This window comes from Garra rufa, chromosome 4, assembly GCF_049309525.1.
Source record: "Garra rufa chromosome 4, GarRuf1.0, whole genome shotgun sequence".
NCBI classification, from domain to species: Eukaryota; Metazoa; Chordata; class Actinopteri; order Cypriniformes; family Cyprinidae; genus Garra; species Garra rufa.
The window spans coordinates 9,217,671-9,242,690 of record NC_133364.1 but is presented as its reverse complement, the minus strand read 5'-3'; the positions used below and the strand labels follow the sequence as shown (position 1 = coordinate 9,242,690).

At 36.3% G+C, this 25,020-nt stretch overlaps 3 protein-coding genes across 4 annotated transcripts in view; 1 reads left to right on the top strand and 2 right to left on the bottom strand.

The window, feature by feature from the left end:
* The window catches only part of mcm10 (minichromosome maintenance 10 replication initiation factor), a 12,249-nt gene extending 10,201 nt beyond the window's left edge, over nt 1-2,048 (top strand). The window contains exon 18 of the mRNA XM_073838172.1: nt 1,171-2,048. Within this exon, the coding sequence (XP_073694273.1) occupies nt 1,171-1,254 (84 nt within the window). The 3' untranslated portion in view covers nt 1,255-2,048. The remainder of the gene's footprint in view (nt 1-1,170) is intronic.
* Nucleotides 2,049-2,196: 148 nt separating this feature from the next.
* Nucleotides 2,197-6,980, bottom strand: ucmaa (upper zone of growth plate and cartilage matrix associated a). Of its 2 annotated transcripts, none has more exons than XM_073838173.1 (5): nt 6,841-6,980; nt 6,617-6,673; nt 6,449-6,547; nt 4,197-4,295; nt 2,197-2,439 (listed from the first exon to the last, which is right to left on the bottom strand). In XM_073838173.1, the coding sequence occupies exons 1-5, from the start codon at nt 6,896-6,898 to the stop codon at nt 2,342-2,344; spliced, it is 411 nt and encodes a 136-aa protein (XP_073694274.1). In that variant the 5' UTR covers nt 6,899-6,980; the 3' UTR covers nt 2,197-2,341. The 2 variants fall into 2 exon arrangements, with proteins under 2 accessions (XP_073694274.1, XP_073694275.1); XM_073838174.1 differs by having other exon boundaries at nt 6,449-6,544.
* A 5,547-nt stretch (nt 6,981-12,527) lies between these two features.
* Nucleotides 12,528-17,550, bottom strand: phyh (phytanoyl-CoA 2-hydroxylase). Its single transcript, XM_073838112.1, has 9 exons — nt 17,412-17,550; nt 16,972-17,027; nt 16,741-16,851; nt 15,583-15,751; nt 15,412-15,493; nt 14,000-14,181; nt 13,763-13,912; nt 13,435-13,566; nt 12,528-13,343 (listed from the first exon to the last, which is right to left on the bottom strand). The coding sequence occupies exons 1-9, from the start codon at nt 17,475-17,477 to the stop codon at nt 13,290-13,292; spliced, it is 1,002 nt and encodes a 333-aa protein (XP_073694213.1). The 5' UTR covers nt 17,478-17,550; the 3' UTR covers nt 12,528-13,289.
* Between the last annotated feature and the right edge of the window lie 7,470 nt (nt 17,551-25,020).

Below are 25,020 nucleotides of genomic sequence, written 5' to 3'. Positions count from 1 at the left end.
ACTTTGCCGCATTCTGTCCAAATTGTTACATTCACTACCAGTCAAAAGTCTCTTCTGCTTACCAAGCCTGCATTTATTTAATCTAAGGTAAAGTATGTATTTTCAAATGTAATTTATTCCTGTGATCAAAGCTACATTTTCAGCATTATTACTCCAGTAAAACAGTACTTTTCTTTAAGGATTCTTTGAATAGAAATATCCAAAGATCAGCATTTATCTGAAATTAAAAAAACGTTGGTAAACTTATACACTATACCATTCAAAAGCTTGGAGTCAGTATTTTTTTTTCTTTTTGGGAAATTATAGTACTTTTATATTTTGTTTTTGAACAGCAAATCAGAATATTAATAATGCTTTCTAAGGATCATGTGACTGGAGTAATGATGCAAAAAATTCAGCTTTGAAATCACAGGAATAAAATACATTTTAAAATATGTTCAAACAGTTATTTTAAATAGTAAAAATATTTCAAAGTGTTACTTTTTTGCTGTACTTGGATCAAATAAATGTAGGCTTGGTGAGCAGAAGAGACTTCTTTAAAAACTTCATATATCGGCACCAAAAATGTATATATTTTTTGGTGCAAAAACAGCGGCAAAATATACACTATACTTCTCGGTGTGGCTGCGTTATTTTATTCTAACACTTTAATGTAATTTTTCTAAATTGTCAGGTTATTTATAATTTGTTACTGAATTTGGAATGTATTTATTACACTCTAGAAAATGCTGAGTTAAATACATACAGACAAACCCAGCTACTGGGTTGTTTTGACCCAGCGGCTGAGTTAAATGTTTACTGTAACTATTGTTTAAAAATGGCTGGCTTAAAATGAACCCAGAATAGGTTGTAAATTAAAAATCAGACACATTACTATAGAGGCATCAGCAATAATCAAAACATTAATTAATTTAAAAAAAATCTTCAACTTAATAATAAATGTTCATTATTACATATTTTAATACATTACTTTCCAACCTATTTTGGGTTGATTTTAAGCAAATTATTTTTATACAATAGTTGAGTTTAAACTACCCAGAAGGTGGGGTTAAACATTTAACCCAGCATGTTTTTAGAGTGTAAAATTTGGATTATGTCTTTCAATGACTAATTATACAAGCACGTATTTGGTTACTCACTCTAGTTTTGTCCTGTCTCGTATTTTTACAGGAGAAAAAGGGACCCAAAATAGGAGGGGAACTACTGTTGACACGTGGAGAGGAACAGCCGAAATTCCTCAACAGTTTAAAGTAGAGTCAGCTGTCTCTTGTGCGGCCTGAGCCCAGTCTCACAGAAGAGGAGGCTTGGATCATGTCTTCATAATCAGAAAGTGAGATTATAGTGTTATCACCGTTACATTTGAGTTGGTCAGTGCCAGATGTGATTTTACTAACTTGATGTATGTCTGTTGTCTATACATGTTGTTTTAAGATGAGCTATTAAGCCGTTTTAAATGTAAATATTCTTATGTACTGTCATTATTTTATTATTATCAACCATGCCAAGTGACACACCTGAATTAAACAATACTGAGTGAATTTGCTGTGTTGTGAACGTTCCCATATTGATTTGTCTGGAGGGACTAAAGCACATGCTAAATCTTGTCCATCTCACTGCATGCAGTGATACATTGAAGCTTTACCTATGTGTGCTCTTCTTTACGCAATAGGAGTGGCAAGAAGTTGTTCTCCTGTCAATCAGGTGCATGTGAGATTCGGGCAACGACACCCAAGCTCAGAAAGGTCGATAAATCTTTCCACTTGTTTCTTTCTCCCTCGTTTTCCCATCTGTCTAAACTCTCAGCACAGGAATGTCGCTCCGTTGCCAGCAAATACTGCCTTGGAATTATTATCCCGTCTGTAGGCGCGTAAACCTGGGCTTTTTTACTATATGTACCATATTTATGAGTTTACAAGATGTTGCAATATAAGCAAATTTTTCTTTTATTGGCTTTTTCCATTCCTTTATTTTTTTTAATCATTTTGCTTGTTAGGTTTTATATCAATCCTCACTAATGTGGAAAATGAGATGAGCTTTACTTGCACATCGGTACAGAGCAAACGTTATTAAAAAGGGAGGTCAGATGACAGCTGAATGTAATTACTGAAGAAGGAAATAAGGAGTTGCTCTTGGAAAAAAGCTTAAAATCACAAACTAATCAAGAGGGATTTGATAACGAGTTCAATATTAGAAAAGTCACATTCCAAACACACAATTCCTTTTATTATACATGTATTAAGAGCTTTAAATCTGTAAGTGCTTATATGTTTTGAATAATTATATTATGTCATGAAAGTATCCCTCAAATGATGCTTATAAGGCACTGCCCATGCTCATGTGCTCAGACATACTGGCGGTGGTGAGGGTATCGTGGGTATTGGCCATCATAGTGAAATTCTCTCCACTGCTCATTCTTCTCTCTGGTCCTCTCGTACTGCTCTGTTGATACAAAGAAAAACAGCAGTTTTTTTGTTGTTTTTGTTTTTAAATTAACCGTTCACCCCAAAATGACAAATTGCTGAGAATGTACTTGCTCTCATGCTATCCAACATGTAGATGAGTTTGTTTCTTCATCAGAAGAGGTTTAGAGAAATGTAGCATAACATAATTTGCTCACCAGTGGGTCCTCTGCAGTGAATGGGTGCCGTCAGAATGAGAATCCAAACAGCTGATAAAAGTGTTACAGTAAAAGACTCCAGTTTATCAATTGACATCCTGTAAAACTGAAGTCTGTGTGTTTGTAAGAAACAAATCCTTTATTAAGAAACGTTTTAAACCTCGAACAGTTGCTTCTAGCTGAAATTTGAGTCTGCAATAGGGCTGGACATCGCATTCGATATTAAGCTCGATATGGCGTAGCTTGTCAGAGATTTACGTCTCTGTGTATTAATTGCCGCTCCAGCGGAACCTGAGTGGAACGCACGTGATGGAGATTTACTACTAATCAAAGCACCGGCTTCATTGCCTAAACGCGCCTCACAATATCGTTCGATATATTGTCCAGCCCTAGTCTGTAATATTGCTTTGTTCAATGAAAAAGCCATCTTGTCTGAATCAGGACAGAAGTATGTAGTGTAAACTGTCCAAAACCTTTCTAAACAAATATGTTGGTGGATTTTGATGTGAGGACAACACATGATGGACTTTTTCACTGAAGAAAGCATTATTAAAACCAGTTTAAAAAGCCTTAATGATGGATTTGTCTACAAACTCAGCTTTTTGTTTCAGATGATGTACTGGAGTGATGTTTTTTTAATCAGCTGTTTGGACTCTCATTCTGATGGCACCCATTCACTGTAGAGGATCCATTTGAGAGTAAGTGATGTAATGCTAAATCAATCAAAATGTATCTGGACCACAAAACCAGTCTTAAGGCTCAAAAATTTAGATTTATACATAATCTGAAAGCTGAATAAATAAGCTTTCCAAGACAATATTGTGCTGAGATCATGGTGCAAAAACATCAAAATATTGAGAAAATTTCCTTTAAAATTGTCCAAATGAACTTCTTTGCAATGCATATTACTAATCACAAAATAAGTTTTGATATATTTACAGTAGGAAATTGGCAAAATGTCTTCATGGAACATGATCTTTTTTTGGCATCTTGATTTTTGGCATAAAATATATAATTTTGACCCATACAGTGTATTTTTGGCTATTGCTACAAATATACCGATGCTACTTAAGACTGCTTTTGTGGTCCAGGGTCACCAATCTGTTCTGGTGAAGAAACTAAGTCATCTACATCTTGGATGGCCTGAGGAAGAGCAAATTTTCATCCTTGGGTGAACTATTGCTTTTAAGTCTAAGTCTTAATGCTTGCAGTTAAGATTATCATCAAAAAGGCATTCAAATCAAAAATATTCATTGAGTAACTGTAGGAACTACAGTATGGAATTTTGTCTGGAACTATGGAATGTTGCTCGGAACATTCAAATTTTCAAATTTAAATTCAAACTAAAATTCCAATATTGACTTGACTTCCAAATCAGTAAAGGAATCTAATGTCTAGTGTACTGGATTATAATTTCCAATCATTGGCACAGGGTTTCTGAGAGGCTCAAAGCTTCTGCTGTCATCAGCCTCTTATTAGTCCAGCAGTCCTGTCTGCGAACTCTATCCTGTAGAGGCTTTGAGCAGCAGGTTTCTCTTTTCTGGAAGCCAAGAAAATCAAATGAGAAGATCAGTCTCACCATCACGCTCCTCCTCTAAATAGTTCTCGTATTCGTTGTTTTGCTCCTCTACGTGCTCTCTCCTTCGCTCGTTCGCAGCCATCTTCACCCTCTGCTCCGCTAAAAGTTAGTACAGTATAGATTTTAGCATACAGTAATAACATAAATATCCTCACCAATGCTGCATTTATTTGATCAGAAAATAACTGAAACATTGTGAAATATTATTACATTTTAAAATAAGTGTTTTCTATTCTAATATATATACAGCAGTTAAGTAGCTTCACATGATCCTTTAAGAAACTTCTAATAAATGTTGAAAACATTCTAAAGTTCAAAATAACAGCATTTATAAATGCTGGTCAAAATAAATAGTTGACCAGTATGGGTTTTTAATGGCAATTTTGTCTCAAAATGGACAAATATCAGGTAAACCTGCTTTGGGATTTCATGAAACAATCATACAAGAGCAGTTAAGCATCTTCCATCCTTGCATTCCTGCATATTTTCTCTTGCTCTCATCTCTAAAGATGTCCTCAAACGCTTCAGACTGTACAGCATAAACAGGTTTAGGGGTGACACGCACTCCCATAAACCAGCTGACAGCAGCTCACAGATATTAGCAAATTGGGTGCCAAAAATAATCTGGGTTTCGCGCTCTCTTTTTCTTTCTCCATCGTGAGGGAGGTTAGTTTAGCTTGAGTCTGCACATTCCACTCTCGAGCCCCAACTGCTTTAAATCTCCAACCTGTAGTTTCTGCTGCTGCACCATCACACACACACTGCTGACAATTTAAAATACACTTCAGTAAAACTTTTCCAGTTGTAGGCTTGCAGGGTAAAGAGAACAGCCTGATGGCTTTTGGACGAGTGTCAGTATGTATGTGTGTGGGAAAGAGAGAGAGAACACTGCTCCATATTGTCCTGTTGGACCTTCTAGTCCAATATTTTTGACTCCAAGCCTCCCACTGTCCAAGATAATATTCAAAAATATTTCCTCTGGATTTTTTTTTTACTTGGTGAATAAATTCAAATAGTTGTCAGAGACAAAAAAGTAAAAAAGGTAATTGTGACTTTTTTCCTCAGAATTGTGAGATGTACACTACCAGTCAAAAGTTTTTGAACACTAAGATTTTTAATGATTTTTAAATCTGCTCACCAAGCCTGCATTTATTGATCCAAAATACACCAAGCAGTAATATTGTGAACTATTTTCACTATTTGAAATAGCTGCTTTCTATTTGAGTATTTTTTTTCCTGTGATCAAAGCTAAATTTTTAGCATCATTACTCCAGTCACAAGTGTCACACGATCAGTCAGAAATCATTCCTAATATGCTGATTTGCTTTTTTAATTATTATCAATATTATTAGAACGATCCAAAGATAAGCATTAATCTGAAATAAAAAGCTTTTATGACATTATACACTATACCATTAAAAAGCCTCCTTTTTTATTATAGAAGAAATTATAGAAATTAATACTTTTATTTAGCAATGATGCTTTTAATTAATCAAAAGTGACGAGAAAGACATTTATAATGTTACAAAAGATTTGTCTCAGATCAATTCTGTTCTTCTGAACTTTCTATTCATCAAAGAAACCTAAAAAAATTAAGCTGTTTTCAACAGTAGTAAATTTTTTTTTTTTTTGAGCAGCAAATCAGAATATTAGAATGATTTCTGAAGGACCATGTGACTAAAGTAACGGTCTTTGAAATCACAGAAATAAATTAAAATATCTGCATATTTAATTACAGTGGGTAAGGAAAATAAATTGTTTATAAATTGTTGTTTTTTTTTTTGTAATATTGCTTTTACAGTGGTTAGTCTGCTTAGTTTTATCAATGGTGTTTTATGTTAATTGCATTTTTTTAAATGACCATTAAAAAATAGTGTAGAAGTCATTTTCACGCAGAAATTGCTAGTAAAATTTCATTTAGAAAAGGCTATTAACACAGTATATAAAATTTAGAAGTAAAAATAATTAACTTTGTTTATAATCTAGTGTTCCTTCTGGTTAAATGGCTCATAGCGAACACTCTAATATGTAGGGGAATGACGTCAAAGAAGTCTATTAACTCACATTTGCGTCCTATTGTGGTGTGTATTAGCATTAATGTGAATACAATAATGGTAGATTACTTAAAGTTGACTTTAAGCTCTTTAATTGTTAAACTACATATTAGGAGTGTCATTTTGATTAAACCTACTAAGGTGATAAGAAAAACAGAACTGAGGTGGAAAACATTAGGACAGTTTTACTGCACTCACCATAGTACTCTTCATAAGTTCTCGGGGATCTGCGACCACGCCGTTTGAAGAAGTTTGAGGCATCAGATGCTGGCATGAAAACTTGTTTAGATGCTCCTGCTAAAGCAATGGAGTTAGAGAAGAGTGAGTGTGTGGGAGTTGGATTTGGAGTGTGTGTGTTGAACTCACCTTTAGCTTCACTGTCTTTTCCATTTTTAACAGCTGCACTTTCAACCCCGGCCAGAACTAAAAGGAGACAGAGTTTTTTCTGTCAAGGTCTTTGAAAAAAATTATTCTGTGAAATATCAGCTCATATATAACATATGTGAAATGTTTCATAGAACTATTATTTTTATAGTTCAAAAGTATATAAAAAAATATCTGCAAAGTATTGATTGCTAATAGGTACTCACCAATTAAAATGAGGACAGTGGGCAGCAGTGAAAGCAGGACAGTATGAGTCCCCGCCATCCTTCAGAAGATGAGTGTATCTTATGCAGGTATTAGAGTCACAGCAGAGAGTCCTGAGACCTGGGAGAGTGCGTGTGTGTGTAGGAAAGAGAGAAGAGGGAAGGCAAAGGAAAGGAGGGAGAGCTGGAATTTCAGTGGCCCAGGGGAACGCAGGAGGGGCGAGAGAGGGAGACACCGACCCCAGCGCACACCCACTGATCAGAACTTTGGTATGCTAAAGAGTCTCTGTCATCATCGACTGTTATTGTCCAAACATTTAGATCTGGCAGGTTTACAGTTTAGCGTCAAGTTTCCACTCTAATGAAACAAATGAACAGCAGATCAAGTGTGTGATGGATTTCTCAAGCAGCTACTCATCAGGATTAAGCAGATTCTCTAAATGTCAGCACTTTCACCGATCAGCATAAATTATACCTTGTGCATTCTCTGAAATCAGTATATGTCTGTTTGAGGATCTATCTTCCTGTCTGTCTATAGTTCTATCTGTCTGTCTATAGATTTATATGTCTGTAGTTCTATCTGTAGATTTATCTTTCTGTAGTTGTATTTCTGTCTTGATGCCTATAATTCTGTCTGGCAGTCTGTCTCGGTGTGTAGTTTTGTCTGTCAGTCTGTAGTTCTATCTGTCTATCTGCCTGTCTGTGTCTCTAGTTCCGTCTATCTGTCTTGTCTATATTTGTCTGTAGTTCTATGTCTTTCTGTAGTTCTGTCTAGCTGTCTGTAGTTCTATCTGCCTGTCTGTAGATTGATCTCTGTAGTTCTGTCTTTCTGTTCTTCATTATCTGTAGTTTTGTCTTTCTGTAGTTCAGTCTTTCTGTAATTCTATCTGACTTTTTGTCTATCTTTGTAGTTCTGTTTTTCTGTAGTTCTATCTGTCTTTCTATCTATATATCTTTGTCTTTCTGTAGTTCTTTCTAGCTGTCTGTAGTTCTATCTGTCAGTCTGTAGTTCTGCCAGAGAGATTCATCTGAAAATTTATTTCTGTCTGTGTTTGTAGTTCTGTCTGTCTGTAGTTCTGTCTGTCTATCTTTGTCCGTAGTTCTGTCTTTCTGTAGTTCTGTATATGTGTCTTTTTCTCTGTATATCTTTGTCTTTCTGTAGTTCTGTCTAGCTGTCTGTAGTTCTATGTCAGTCTGTAGTTTTATCTCTGTCAGTCTGTAGTTTTATCTCTCTGTGTCTGTAGTTCTGTCTATCTGTCTATCTTTGTAGTTCTGTCTAGCTGTCTGTAGTTCTATGTCAGTCTGTAGTTTTATCTCTCTGTGTCTGTAGTTCTGTCTAGCTGTCTGTAGTTCTGTCTTTCTGTAGTTCTTTGTCTATCTATCTGTACTTTTATCTGTCTGTCTTTTTGTAATTCTGTCTTTCTGTCTGTAGTTCTGTCTATCTCTTTCTATCTGTATATCTTTGTCTCTCTGTAGTTCTGTATGTCTATCTAGTTTTATCTCTCTGTGTCTGTAGTTCTGTCATTCTGTCTATCTTTGTTTATCTGTAGTTCTGTCTTTCTGTAGTTGTTTATCTGCCTTTCTTTGTCTTTCTATAGTTCTGTCTGTAGTTCTATTTGTCAGTCTGTAGTTCTGTCTGTAGTTATATCTATCTGTCTGTAGTTTTGTCTATATGTCCGTCTGTGTCTGACTGTAGTTCTGTCTTTGTTTTTCTATCTGTCTATAATTGTCTTTCTGAGGTTCTGTCTCTTTTTGTGGTTCTAGATCTACCTATCTAGTTTTATCTCTGTCTGTGTCTGTAGTTCTGTCTATCTGTCTATCTTTGTAGTTCTGTCTAGCTGTCTGTAGTTCTATGTCAGTCTGTAGTTTTATCTCTCTGTGTCTGTAGTTCTGTCTGTCTTTGTAGTTCTGTCTTTCTGTAGTTCTTTGTCTATCTATCTGTACTTTTATCTGTCTGTCTTTTTGTAATTCTGTCTTTCTGTCTGTAGTTCTGTCTATCTCTTTCTATCTGTATATCTTTGTCTCTCTGTAGTTCTGTATGTCTATCTAGTTTTATCTCTCTGTGTCTGTAGTTCTGTCATTCTGTCTATCTTTGTTTATCTGTAGTTCTGTCTTTCTGTAGTTATGTCTATCTGCCTTTCTTTGTCTTTCTATAGTTCTGTCTGTAGTTCTATTTGTCAGTCTGTAGTTCTGTCTGTAGTTATATCTATCTGTCTGTAGTTTTGTCTATATGTCCGTCTGTGTCTGACTGTAGTTCTGTCTTTGTTTTTCTATCTGTCTATAATTGTCTTTCTGAGGTTCTGTCTCTTTTTGTGTTTCTAGATCTACCTATCTAGTTTTATCTCTGTCTGTGTCTGTAGTTCTGTCATTCTGTCTATCTTTGTTTATCTGTAGTTCTGTCTTTCTGTAGTTCTGTCTATCTGCCTTTCTTTGTCTTTCTATAGTTCTGTCTGTAGTTCTATTTGTCAGTCTGTAGTTCTGTCTGTAGTTTTATCTATCTGTCCGTCTGTGTCTGACTGTAGTTCTGTCTTTGTCTTTCTGTCTATAATTGTTTTTCTGAGGTTCTGTCTCTTTTTGTGGTTCTAGATCTGTCTATCTATCTCTCTGTATGTCTCTGTCTGTAGTTCTGTATCTCTTGTTCTGTCTGTCTTTGTCTATCTTTATCATTTCTGGTCAGCAATACTATATCTATAAACTGACAATTTTTGTCTGAAAATATGTTCCAACACTTTCCATAGTGAAATAATTCTGCAGAATGCATAATAATAACAAGATCATTTTGTTTAATATGTGACTATGTGTGCCACACATGGCATTCTTTATACTAAGACTGTCAGAAATTATTTTCCTGCTCTGAAGCCAGTGAGAGTTCTGTGTTGGAGACGAATCCTGTGTCCAAATATGCATACTTTACTACTAAATAGAATGCAAACAGCGTCACTGTCTCTGCTGACCTTCTTAGATGTGGAATCAGTGGACACTTTGCTATGCCATCAGGCCAAGGGTGCATAGGGGCCACCACATTTAAAGAAAAGTTGTTCCTTGTTATCAAATTCTAATTCACACCCAAGTTAATTTTATTTGTATTTATTTATTTTTTCACTTTTTTTATCGGTAAAAAAACATCCAGGTCAAAGGCTGTCAAACGACTGTGTTATGTTGCATTGTAGTGTTTATACTACACATCTGCATACCTTAAGAACGAACTTCAACAACTGAGAGGCCCACCTGGAGCCTGGCTTGGATATTTATATTATTATACACAAGAATGATCAGTTAGACTCCAGCTAGACTATATCTAAAGTGAAACGGACAGAAAAAAAAGAGAATTAGAGTAACAACTAGCAGACAGAATGTCAGGAAATGAGAAACAGACATGCTGATAGATTAGAGTGAAGTTAAAAGCTATATGTCACTCCTTAGGTTGGCTTCTGTCTCCGTTTCTCTGCTTATCAAAATATATCAATGTCTATAAGGAAAACCTGCATGTGATTTGCCCTTTCTGGGTTGGTTTGGCTATAGGGTGTGCATGTGCATTTATGAGGCATTTTTTCCATGCTGTGTAAATGGATTCCTGGATGTCTGGATACCGTCCAGGTATTTTTTTTTTTTTCAGTTCCAAGTCTCCATAAGGCAAACACCATAGGAAACAGTAGCAACCCCAGCCATTCTCCATAACACACATAGACAGCATGTGAAATACTAATCCAGGCATAAGATGACTTTTTCAAGGTTTCTCCATTTAAAAACAGCCTCTTCGCTCTGGAGAATCACTCTTTTACAAAAAGACACCTATTAAACGTAAAAGTGGGTTCCCTCTCAAAGGAGTTCTTAACCTTTTTATTAACCCTTACGTTGTTTGAAATTTGTATTTACTTTCCTCTAAAGAAGAATGGTATCTCATTTGCTCTTGTGTATATTCAAATGCGGTATCATATGGACCAATTTTATGATGCTTTTGTTGGTCATTTTTGGAGCTTGACAGCCTGTTCCTATTTGCTGTTTGAAACGACATGAGGGTTCACAAATGACATAATTTGTATTTTTGGTTGAACTGTCCCTTTAAGCTCAGTCTAGTGAATTAAGGCAATTTCTCAACTGTGGACAATCCTGAACCAAACTTACCACTCCATCTTAGTGTTTATTTCTGTGGAAGTTGTTGATAGGGTGTAGTCTGAATTGGTCTGAGGGAGTTTGTACCATGGACCACTTTAAATAGCCTAAATAGCCACTTTCATTCAGCACACTTACCTTTTCTGCTAAAAGCAATTTGATTTCAATGGAGACTGCAGTCTGGGCACGTATGGTATTTATTATATGCCCGTATGCAGAGAGAGAAACAAACAAGCATTCATGGGCTGCTCTTAAAATGCGCACTTATTCTGCTTTTAATCAGCATGATCAAAGATTTGGATTGCAGTTGGCTGGTAAATATATAAATAGGTTGTGTATTTCGCTCACATCTGCTCAATCGAGGTTTGAGAACCACTCAGGCTTAATCCAAGCGAAGGCCACTATTGCACTGCGTGCGCACCAAAAACTTGCGCATGCTCAAGATAAAATTTAGGTTGAGGCATATATGGCCATTTAATTTATTATTTTGTGGCGAGATTTTGCATCCTTTCCAGCCATAGTATCCCTTTTAGCCACAACCGAATATTTACCCTGCTCGTGTTAAGGTTTATTTATATTTAGTTTTCCGTTGACATGTAAAATATATACAAAATACTTTATGTAAAAAAAAATGACCCTGTTCAAAAGTTTAGATACACTTGATTCTTAATACTATGTTGTTACCTGAATGATCCACAGCTGTATTTTTTCCTTTAGTGATAGGTGTTCATGAGTCCCTTTTTGTCCGCCCACTATTTTTTCTGATGAATCTTTCAGGTCCCAAAATTATTTGGTTTTTCAGCGTTTTTGTGTATTTGAACCCTTTCCAGCAATGACTGTATGATTTTGAGATCCATCTTTTCACACTAAGGACAACTGAGGGACTCGTATGCAGCTATTACAGAAGGTTTAAATGCTGACTGATGCTCCAGATGGAAACAACTTTTTTTGTCTTTTGAGAAACATGTAGGCCTATGTATATTCTGTAGCTTCTGAATGTCAGTACTAAATAAATAAATGATATTAGGCAAAAGAAGAAAAATGTACACATCCTCATTCTGTTCAAATGCATAATTTTTCCTCCTGAAGCATCAGTGAGTGTTTGAACCTTCTGTAATAGCTGCATATGAGTCCCTCAGTTGTCCTCAGTGTGAAAAGATTGATCTCAAAATCATACAGTCATTGCTGGAAAGGGTTCAAATACTAAAACATGCTGAAAAATCAAAAAAAAAGAAAAAAAAAAAAAAAAGAAATGTGGGACCTGAAGGATTTTTCTGAAAAACAGCAGGCAGTTTAACTGTCCAGGACAAACAAGAGAATCATGAATAACAATCCTTTAAAAAAAATCAATTCAACTATTATTTTCTCTTGTGGACTATATGTAAATGTCTTTTATGTGAAATATCTTATTTATGGCAGTATTAAAAAAAAACATGCATTTTGTACGATCCCCTTTTATTTTGGTAAAATTACAATTTCCTGAAAGTGTATATAAACTTTTGACTTCTACTGTATATATATATATATAGAGAGAGAGAGAGCGAGAGAGAGAGAGAAACTTACTATATAACACACAAAAAGGCCATTACATTTATTGTTGTAAAACAGTGACATTTACATATGAAACTTTATCAGCCATGAATTTATTTAAAATAAATGTTTATTTGTTTATATTAAGCAAAATTACATGGTAGAAACTTCACTTTTTATTAATTAGATTAATTTCAAAAGCAGTTATTTTCAAGGCAAAGTTACTACTACTGTAGTGTCAAAGTTTAATAGACCTGATCTAATGTTGATCAAACATATATATCCATTTAATATTCCATAATTAATAGTAAAATACATGTGAGCACCTCTGATTCTTTCAAAACCATCATTTCCATCAGCAAAAAGCTGAATCTTAGACATTTCAAATGAAGGCCATTTCAGATTGAATGCTCTTCTGTACCCTATTATATCTTTCCAAGTGTCCGCTGTGAACTCAAAGTACTTCAACATAAGCAATAACCTCACTAATTACTTGCAGGAAACACTCTCACGAACACCTGAAGTATGAATCCAAGACAATGAATTCCCAATGTTCTTACATTGCTTACAGAAATTTCCACTGATGCTAATATTACAATGTCTGGCTTTCATTTCTATTAGATCGGTATCAGGACCACCAGACCCAGACACAGATGTGTGATCCATGATTTATTCCCTACAGTGCCACCTGATGGTCAAAGTTTGTACTATTAGTCAAAGCATAATTATCAGATTTTAGGGAAATTGTCAAATAATTAACAAACAGCTGTGTGCTGTTAATTATTCCAGTTGTGAAGCCATCCTCTTATTCACATTGATGTTCTTTCTCCTTGGACCAGACGTCCCCGCAAAGCCCATGTATCCTGCATATAGAACAAAGTTGACTGCATTGATAAAACATGCAAGTGTGCATGAAATGTGACGTAATGCATTTATCTGGAGATGTGAACACACCTGAAAGGTGACTGTATCAGCTCCATACTTCTTGACTGCAAGTTCTTTCACTTCATTGCTGATGTTCTCCTGAGTTGTTCCATAGACATCAATGTAATAGCAGTCAGAGCTGGCATAGTGACAGGAGATGGCCTGAAATAAATGCACACAATATTGAGATGTTTTAATCAGACTCTCATTCTGACGACATCCATTCATCGCAAAGTATCTTTTTGGTGAGCAAATGATCCCCAAATCTGTTCTGATGAAGAAACAAACACTATATCTTGGATGTGGCCATATGCATCCCTGACCACCTCCAAATGTGTTTTCAAGCAGGAATACCAACCTTTCGAAATCCTTCGGTTTGGTTCATTCCTGAGCCGTGGATCAGCAAAGGATGGAAAAACACTGTATCTCCTTTCTCCATCTCCAAATGCACTCTGGGATGGTCTGGGGCGTAGTTACGCAGCCCGTGGTACATCTTATTTACTCCACCCTGGAAGGAAACAAAGAGGCAAAGTGAGGTTGACTGATGTAGACGTCTCATCTGCGTAATCGTCCTTAGATCCTCGGCTTATCTCACCTCCCATTCTGGGTAGTCGTGCTCCTGTAGAGTACCGTGGTGAGAGCCGGGCAGGACGACAAGGCAGCCATTTCCTCGGTGCACTTTCTCCATGGCGGTCCATGCACACACAATGCGGTCTGCAGGTCGGAAGGGGAAGTAGTGTAGATCCTGGTGCATTGGATGGCGAGAGGTCTTCTTACCTGGGAAGTATGGAGGAAGTGCGCACTTTTTTTATACATACACTACCAGTCAAAAGTTTTTGAACAGTAAGATTTTTTATGTTTTTTTTTTTAAGAATCTGCTCACCAAGCATGAATTTGTTTGATCCAAATCCAATATTGAAAAAAAATCAATATTTTTACAATTTGAAATAGCTGCTTTTTATTTGAATATATTTTTAAATGTAATTTATCATTACTCCAGTCTTCAGTGTCACATGATCCTTCAGAAATCATTCTAATATGCAGATTTGCTGTTCAATAAACATTTATTATTATTATTATTATTATTATTATTAACAATATTTAAAACAGTTGAGCAAATTTTTTTTTTTTTGAAAGAAATTATATTTATTTAGCAAGGATGCTTTAAATTGATCGAGAGTTATGATAAAGACATTTATAGATTTCGGTCAAACTTTATATTAGGTGGCCTTAACTATTATATACTTACATCAAAAAATAAGTACAATGTACTTAATGTGGTCATATTGCATTGCAAAAAACACTTTTGCTTCTATTAAGGTGGGATATTGGTAAGGTTAAGGACAGGTTTGGTTGTATGGGTAGGTTTAAGAGTGGGTTAGGGTGTAATTACAGAAATTAATTACACATGTAATTACATATAGGTTTTTAAAATTATATAAATACAATGTAAAAACATGTATGTACACAATAAGTACATTGTAACAAATGATTAATTTAAATGCAAGTACATAGTAGTTAAGGCCACCTAATGTAAAGTGGGACCCAGATTTCTATTTCAGATAAATGCTGTTCTTCTGAACTTCCTATTCATCAAAGAAACAAAAAAAATTTACATAGCTTTTTTTAACAATAATAATAATAATGTTTTTGCGCAGCAAATCAGAATATTAGAATGATTTCTGAAGGATCAAGTGAATGAAGTAATGATGCTAAGAATTTAGCTTTGAAATCACAGGAATAAATTTTAAAATGTTTAAATTAAAAACAGTTATTTTAAATATTAAAAATATTTCAAAATTGTAATGTTTTTGCTGTACTTTGGATCAAATAAATGCAGGCTTGGTGAGCAGAAGAGACTTTAAAAAAAAAAGCATTAAAAATCATACTGTTCAAAAACATTTGACTGGTAGTGTATATTAAAAATGCACAGTTAAACTAGATATTATTTAATAATTCCTTAGATATTCTGCTAAATACAATCACCAGGACCACACAAATCTATACCTGTGTCAGGTGGTTTGTTGATGAGCATGGTGTGCATTGCCATGATGTTGGGACCGGTGAAACACTCCACATACTTCAGGATCTGAAAAACATGCAATCAAATATTAATATTAATATATTTTTGTTGCTGTAGAGAGTGTATTGCATGCAAAGCACTCTGTGTTTGTCTACCTGTGGTAAAGTGCAGTAGCGGAAAAGTTCTGGATCTTCCTGGTAGTCCTGAAGTTTGGTCACAGCCTTCTCACCTTCAACGAACTCTGATTTAGCAATGGATACGTCTTTCATTATCAACAAACCAGGCACCTTCACCTCTCTCTTAGAGATGCGCTCAAACTCCTTACTGTGAAACACACACACACACACACACACACACAGTTATGTACAAACTTAATAATCTACTCTGAATTAACTTGACTCTCCTACAGTATACATTTAGATGTAGCCTAATAATCTCCTTTTCATTTATGATTGATTGGATTTGCTGGTGTTGCATATTTAAAAAAGAAAATGCATTAAATATTAGATTAATTACACCTCTGATTATGACTCTGTTTACAATTGGATTCAAAAATATCTTGTATGAATATATAGAACAGTGCATTATTAAAAAAATATATATATATCAATATATACTATCCAAAGTAAGATTGTTGTTGTAGCAGACAAAACATTAAAGAGATATTACAAAACATACCTTTAGAAGCCAATATATCGTTTGTTTGGTTTTTCTCATATCGTTACATAACCTTATCACAGGCTGAAAGTCCATAGCAATGCATTTTATAATCAACTTTGTCAATTCTAGAGATAGACATAGAAAGTTTTTTTTGTATTTAATCTGCAGTTTTTTAATTAAGCATATGTGACCCTGGACCGCAAAACTAGTCTTAAGCAGAATGGGTTTATTTGTAGCAATAGCCAAAAATATATTGAAAGGGTCCAAATCATTTTTCTTTTATGCCAAAAATATAAAATAAAAATCATGTTCCAAGAAGATTTTTTGTATATTTCCTACCATAAATATATCAAAACTTAATTTCTGATTAGTGATATGTATTGCTAAGAACTTCATTTGGACAACTTTAAAGGCGATTTTCTCAATATTTAGTTTTTTTTTTTTTTTTTTTTCATCCTCATATTCCAGATTTCCAAATATTGTCCTATCCTATCAAACCACACATCAGTGGAAAGCTTGTTTTTATTATTCAGCTTTCAGATCGACCCTTATGACTAGTTTTGCGATCCAGGGTCACATATCAGTCATTTAATAGGCAAATACCGCAATTCCTACCTAAATCAATGAATGCTCAATGTTTTGATAAGTCTTACCTAAATCTCTCAATATCCTCCTCCGATACCAAATTTCGGATAAGTATGAAACCATTCTCTTCATAGAAAATTCTCTGTTCTGGAGTCAGGACGTCGGTGTCAAAAGTGTATCTGCAGACAAGCCAGAATATAGTTTACAAACAGACCAAGAACAAACTATATTAGGATATTATGTACTTCAATGAATTTTAAGCAACATTTAAAGACTAAAACAACAGAAAGCTGACTGACTGAAGGGCCTGAGGATGATGATATGACACATTTTGTGCAGAAGTGAAGGATGCTCGCTGAATGACACAGGTTAAAGTTCATAATGAACCGTTGTACAGATACATGTCAATACATAATCATAAGCAGAACAAATGTAACGTAAAAGGGAACGCCGTGCCTTTATTTATTTATCTAGCATAGCAAGATAAATATTTTCCAATGTTGTTACAAACAAACATTTCCATCATTTTAAAGTAGTAAATAATAATCCAGGCCTGTTCGTAATGCCTCGGCTTGTGCACTGCATCTGATCCGGGGAAAGCCCCCTGTCTGAGGCAGGAGCCGCAATGCAGGCGCGCTCCACTTTAGCTTCCTCTATGTCGGGCGCGTTCTTGTTTGTTGCGCCGCTCGCTCCCGGTGTAAATGGTATGTTACACTAAAACACGTTTCTGAAAGGATACGACAGCACCGTGGGACCGATCCAGGTGATTCAAAACCACTTTCAGTCTGTCTGCAGCCCGGGACATGTTTAATCCAGCACAGAGTCAGTCGACGAGGTGAACTTAAGCCTACAGCAGCGTGTGTGTGCTGTATGTGTTTATATAACTACTAGGGTAAAGTGCAATGACACTTGTCCTACATATCATAAAGACTAATGACGTTTGATTTACATTTATCATTAACTAATCAACTATTACACTGTAGTTTATATATACACACTGCCTTTCAAAAGTTTAGGGTTCATTAAGATTTAAAAAAAATTTTTAAAAGAAGTTTCTTGTGCTCATCATACTGCATTTATTTGGTCAAAAATACAGGAAAAAACATTGTGAAATATTATTGCAATTTAACATAATGGCTTTCTATTTTAAAACACTTTAAAATATCATTTATTTGTGATGCAAAGCAGAATATTCTTCATTCATTCTGATATATTATATTATTTCAGGATTATTTTATGAATAAGATTTTATAAATAACAGCATTTATTTAAAATAGAAATCTTTTTTTAACAATATACACTACTGATCAAACATTTGGGGTCAGTAATTATTTTTATTTTTGACAGAATTTTATATTTTTATTCAGCAAGGATGTGATAAATTGATAAAAGGTGATAGTAAAGACTTATATTGTTCGAAAAGATGTCTATTTAAAATAAATGCTGTGCACTTTTAAGCTTTTTGAAAAAATATCACTGGTTCCAGAAAAACAATTAAGCAGCACAACAGTTTTCAACATTGATAATAAGCATATTAGATTGATTTATGAAAGTTCATGTGACACTGAAGACTGGAGTAATGATGCTGAAAATTTAGCTTTGCATCACATAAGTTAATTATATTTTAGAGTGTATTAAAATACAAAACCAATATTTTAAATAATCTCTCTCTCTCTCTCTCTCTCTCTCTCTCTCTTAATAGAGAGTTAAAAATACTACAAAATACTACTAAATGAATAATATTCTTATCTTGAGTTTGTTGCAGTTAGTTCATTGTGGAATACAAATATATAACTTTTAACTATATTTAATGAAAAACGTTCAGTTGTAACTATATGCAAGCCTTGTTTATTTCTATAAACAAAGGTAATTCAAAGCAATTTACATAAAAATGAATTAAAATGATCATAAAATCACAATAAAAATAGAAAATATAAATGATTAAAATGGTTTAAAATAAACTAAATGCTTTGCATATAACTATAAAATGTTGATTATATTTTTCAGAGTTTAGATTTAACAAAAGTAATGTGAGACATAAAACTGTTCAAAAAATCTTTCTTATTATAAAAGTTAATGAACTGCTAATAATCAAGTGACAAATTCCACATCGTTTTTATAGAGATAAAATGGAAAAATAAAATATTAGTAACAAAATATAGTTTTTCAATTATTAAAAACAAAAAAGGATTAACCATACAACACCATAAAATGTGGCTTATAATTGTTTTCAAGATTAAAGATAGATTTTCAAAAGTAATGTACAACCAGACATGTTAAGAGCATTTTTTTAATTGCTGGGTAATACAACAGACAGTAACTATTCAGGCAGAAAGCATACATTTTTGTTTAGATAGGTACATTTTTAATGATTAAAAGTACTTGGAAAAAAGTTTAAAAGGATAAAATATTTTTAAATGATTCAGTAGTTTTTATTGCAAAATCTTAAAAGATGTAATCAAATAGATCAGTAATCTTCAAAGTATTTCAAATCATGTTTTCATGGAATATAGAGTTGCTTAGAAAGAAACCTATTTGCAACACTTCTCTAATAACTACTTAAGACGAGAGGAAGAAATCGTGCTCATTCTGCATCTGTGTGCGGAATACAGCATTAGCCTTTGCCACTTCCTCAGTTGTGGTGAAATACTTATTCAGCAGAGCTCTGAAGTGTTGCTCAGGATGGCCGCCCATGTTCTCCACCTTCCAAGTGTAGTAGGCATTGGTTGGAGGAATGTTGAGGTTATCTGCAAGCTAAACCCAGAGTCTGGAGCAGGGCAGAAGACCCACAGCAAAGTACAGCAGATCTTCATTGTCCATCAAGTTTCTGTAGAATGAAAGATACCTCCTCATAGCTGGAGTTTGCTGAATGGAAGGCTCACCCTGTGGAGTATGAAGCATCTTCAGTCAATTCAGAAGCAACTTGCTTTAAAAGTCTTTGTTTTACTGGTTTTACCTTGAAAAAGTATTGCTGGAGCATCAAATCGCCAAAACTTTTGTAGCTTGAGTATCTGCCTTTAAAGAAGTTCATGAGGTCATTTGGAGTTATTTTTGCACTTATTCTCTTCAACATGGCAGCCACTTTCAGTACATAGTTAATGTCTTGGATGGTGAAGTTGACGTATCGTCGCTGCCGTTCTCCATTTGTATCAGGAAGTCCACCCGGAACGTCTTATTGGCGATGTCTATATTGGTCTCCCAGAGAAATTCATAAACATCCTTTGCACATTTCGATTTGGACTGTTACAGAGAGTGTACCTGTTATACACACAAAACTATTATTAATTCTTATACAAGAAGATTACTAATTGTTATTATATGAGTATGTTTCTTACAAGCTCTTCTGCATTTCTGATTAGCGAAAGGCCAAGAAAAATCAATGAAAAGCCTTGTTAGTGTTTATTATGTGTTTTTGAGATCACTTTGTTCAGTTTACAAGTGTCAGAACAAAATTCAGCAATCATGCCTAAGTTGTGGTAAGACAATAAGACCTTACCAAAAATATAAGAACCAAAAACAGAGAAAGGCCACAGTCTTCATGTTTCTTCTTGTGTCTTGATTTGCAGTTGTCTTCAATTTCCTCAATCTCCAATCCAAACTGTCTCATCCTGCTCCCATGTAGAGAGTTTTCTATACGATTGGGTAATGAAGAAATAATCCATAAATAATACTTTGTTAGCAGGGCCATGCATAGGGGTTGGCCAGGTGGCTAGAGCCATTGCCCCTCTGCCCTCATCGGCAGAAAATGGCTGTTGCTGGCTATCTGCCTTGGAATGTAAACGTTTTAGGAACATGTTGCATTTATTGGCACACATATGTTTTCCCACGCATCTTTTTTGGTTTTGGAGGTTATCTATACTCCAAATTTTCCTTTGATTATATCCTTGTTTTCATTAACAGGTTGGGTAAGGAGCTGTTCTTGAGTCAAGTTCGATTTTCTTTTACATTCATATGTCTTGCTATCAGCCATGATTAAATGTTGTTTGAAAATGTTGTTTATATGCATATCAGCTAATTGTTTATGAGAAGCACACATGTAAGAGGCTGACAATTAGCTGAACATATACTTGTTTAATTAGTGACACTAATTGACATTAGTGGCGACATCTTTATTTTAAACCTTTATTTGAATATGGCAATACAATATCGCCCTCTACATTATTTTATGAATTAATCTCTGACAGAGACCCCTCACCTATCAGCCAATCACTGTGTGCATAGTTAGTACGCATGCTGACATCATCCATAGCAGCGAGGTCAACCCCGCCGTTTCTCTTAGCTTAAGATTTCTCTCTATTCCTTAGTAAAAGTTTTTCTTAGTAGCTTTGTGAATAGGTTTTAGTAGAAAACTCTTAACTAAAAACTTTTACTGCTGTTTACGAGAACTCTTAGTGCTAAGATAAAATGTTTTGTGAATATGGGCCCAGATCTAATATAAAAAAAAATTGCTGTTTGCACATGTTGTACAACAAAAAAACAAACAAAAAAGAAAGAAGAAGACAGAGACAAAAAAAGAAGACAGAGCCCTGGCTCCCTGTAATGCTGGCTTCACATTGGCACCCTGCACTGCCGGCTCCACCTTGGCTCCCTGCACTGCCGGCTCCACCCTGGCTCCCTGCACTGCCAGCTCCACCCTGGCTTCCTGCACCGCCGGCTCCACCCTGGCTTCCTGCACCGCCAGCTCCACCCTGGCTTCCTGCACCGCCGGCTCCGCCCTGGCTTCCTGCACCGCCGGCTCCGCCCTGGCTTCCTGCACCGCCGGCTCCGCCCTGGCTCCCTGCACCGCCGGCTCCGCCCTGGCTTCCTGCACCGCCGGCTCCGCCCTGGCTCCCTGCACCGCCGGCTCCGCCCTGGCTTCCTGCACCGCCGGCTCCGCCCTGGCTTCCTGCACCGCCGGCTCCGCCCTGGCTCCCTGCACCGCCGGCTCCACCCTGGCTTCCTGCACTGCCGGCTCCACCCTGGCTTCCTGCACTGCCGGCTCCACCCTGGCTTTCTGCACCGCCGGCTCCGCCCTGGCTCCCTGCCATGCTGGCTTCGCCCTGGCTTCCTGCACCGCTGGCTCCGCCCTGGCTCCCTGCACTGCCGGCTCCACCCTGGCTCCCTGCAATGCTGGCTTCACCCTGGCTTCCTGCACCGCTGGCTCCGCCCTGGCTCCCTGCACTGCCGGCTCTACCCTGGCTCACTGCAATGCTGGCTTCACCCTGGCTTCCTGCACCGCCGGCTCCGCCCTGGCTCCCTTCAATGCCGGCTCCACCCTGGCTTCCTGCACTGCCGGCTCCACCCTGGCTTCCTGCACTGCCGGCTCCACCCTGGCTCCCTGCAATACTGGCTTTACCCTGGCACCTTGCACTGCCGGCTCCGCCTTGGCTTCCTGCACCACCGGCTCCGCCCTGGCTCCCTGCAATACTGGCTTTACCCTGGCACCTTGCACTGCCGGCTCCGCCTTGGCTTCCTGCACCGCCGGCTCCGCCCTGGCTCCCTGCAATACTGGCTTTACCCTGGCACCTTGCACTGCCGGCTCCGCCCTGGCTCCCTGCACTGGCTCCCTGCACTGCCGGCTCCAGCTTTAGATTAGACTAAATATTTAGACAAAATGTAAAAGAATTGTATTAATGTTTGTTTGCAAATTAAAAATTTTTTTTGCAAATATAGTTTTTGATGATTAAATGAATATAAAGTTATTTTTTAATTATTGTAAATTTATTCTTAAAAGAGGCCATCAAATACATCAATAAATATTTGAAAAATGATTGCAAACAATTATTTCATGAAATGCTGAATTGTTTGGAAAATATTTGCATTTAATTACTAAAACCATTCAAGATGAGAAGAAGAAATCACTATATGAATATGCTATAGATGTTGTAACTCTGCCCATATTTTAGGTTGAACAAAATATTTTCTTTGTTACAGAGGAATATTTTTTTCACGTCATAAAGTGATTGTGTAACTGCAGAACAATGTGCAGAGTGTGCGTCAGTAATCTATTGAGAAGTAATTGATCTGTTTCTGTTGTTAGAAATGTGCAAGAAACTTGTGTATTCTAATCGTTAAATAATCTAAGAGGTATGTAGAAACTGATATTTCATGCATTGGTTAGACTTTTCACATCAAAAATGACAAATTCCACATCGTTTTTAGAGAGATAATATGGAAAAATACAATATTTGTAACAAAATATAGTTTTTCAATTATTAAAAACAAAAAGGAGTAACCATTAAACACCATAAATTGTGGCTTATGTTTGTTTTTCGAGATTTACTTTTCAAAAGTAATGTGCATATCAGACATTTTACATTTACATTTATTCATTTAGCAGACACTTTTATCCAAAGCGACTTACAATTGGGAAATACAACAAGCGATTCATCCTAAGGAGGCAAATCGACATAGGAAGTGCTCAAAATATCTTATATCAGGCATTGTTAGATGAGTACAGGCTAGAAAGGGAAGATCAAGAAAGAAAGGAGAATTTTTTTTTTATTGAGTCAAATAGTGTCGAAAGAGATGGGTTTTCAGCAGTCGCTTGAAAGCTGTCAAGGAGTCTGCATTCCGGATAGAGGTGGGAAGATCATTCCACCAGGCAGGAACAGTGAACGAAAATGTTCTGGAGAGAACATTTCATGCCTCTCTGTGGTGGTACAATGAGGCGTCTTTCACTAGAGGGTCTCAGACTTCTGGAGGGAGTGTAGATTCGTAGTAGTGAATGAAGGTAGGCAGGAGATGAGCTGGTGGCTGTCCTATATGCCAGCATCAGTGTCTTGAATTTGATGCGAGCTGCAACTGGTAGCCAGTGCAGGGATATAAAGAGAGGTGTGACATGGGCCTTTTGGGCTCATTGAAGACTAGTCATGTTGCCGCATTCTGAATCATATGTAAAGGTCAGATTGTACATGCTGGAAGACCGGCCAGAAGAGCATTGCAGTAGTCCAGCCTAGAAATGACCAGGGCCTGGACAAGGAGTTGTGCAGCATGCTCTGTTAGGAAGGACCTGATCTTTCTGAAGTTGTGCAATGCAAACCTGCAAGATCGATGTGGTCTTTTGTCAATTGGTTGTCAAAGATTATGCCAAGATTTCTGGCTGAAGTCGATGGGGTAATTGTTGATGATCCTAACTGGATAGTGAAGTCATGTTGTAGAGATGGAGTGGCAGGAAAGACAAGAGAGAGAGAGAGAGACATACTATTTAGAGTATTTTTTAATTGTTGCTGGGTAATACAGACAGTGAATATTCAGGCATAAAAGCATAGAAGCATAGAAACACATTTTTGTTTAGAATATTTTTTTTTCCTGATTAAAATATTACATGACACTTGCTTAAAAGGTTAAAATATTTTTAAATGATTAAGTAGTTTTTATTGCATAATCTTAAAGATGTAATGAAATAGATCAATATCTTATAAGTATTTCAAATCATGTTTTCATTGAACATAGTGTTGCTCAGAAAGAAACGTATTTGCAAAAATTCTCTCTAATAACTACTTAAGACGTGAAGAAGAAATTGTGTTCATTCTGCCTTTGTGTGCGGAATACAGCATTAGCCTTTGCCACTTCCTCAGCTGTGGTGAGATACTTATTCAGCAGAGCGTTGTAGTGTTGCTCAGGATGGCCGCCCATGTTCTCCACCTTCCAAGTGTTGTAGGCATTGGTTGGAGGAATGTTGAGGTTATCTGCAAACCAAACCCAGAGTCTGGAGCAGGGCAGAAGACCCACAGCAAAGTATATTGGATCGAAAGAAAAGATACTTCCTCATAGCTGGAGTTTGCTGAATGAGAGGCGCACCCTGAGAATATAAAGCATCTTCAGTGATTTCATAAGCAAGCTGCAAGTGTTTTCTTTGTTTTTCTTTTCTTACCTTGAAACAATATTGCTGGAGCATCGCATCGCCAAAACTTTTGTAGCTTGAATGTCTGCCTTGAAAAAAGTTCTTGAGGTCACTGGGCCGAGTTACTTTTGCGCTCATTTTCTTCAACATATAAGTCACTTTCTGTACATAGTTAAGGTCTTGGATGGTGAAGTTGACGTATCGTTCCGCCTGCAGGCTGCCGTTCTGCATTTGTACCAGGAAGTCCACCTGGATCGTCTCATTGGCGATGTCTATATTGTTCTCCCAGAGAAACTCATAAACATCCATTACAGATTTAATTTTCGAACTGTTACTAGGACTGTTACAAGAACATACCTGTTAAACACACAAACCATTATTAAAGTGAATTCTTAGACAAGACTATAGTAATTGTTGCTAGATGAGTTCGTTATAATCCCTTATGCATTTCTGATCTCCGTAAGGCCAAGGAAAATCATTGAAAAGCCATTATATTAAGATGCCCAGTTATTAAAGAAATGAA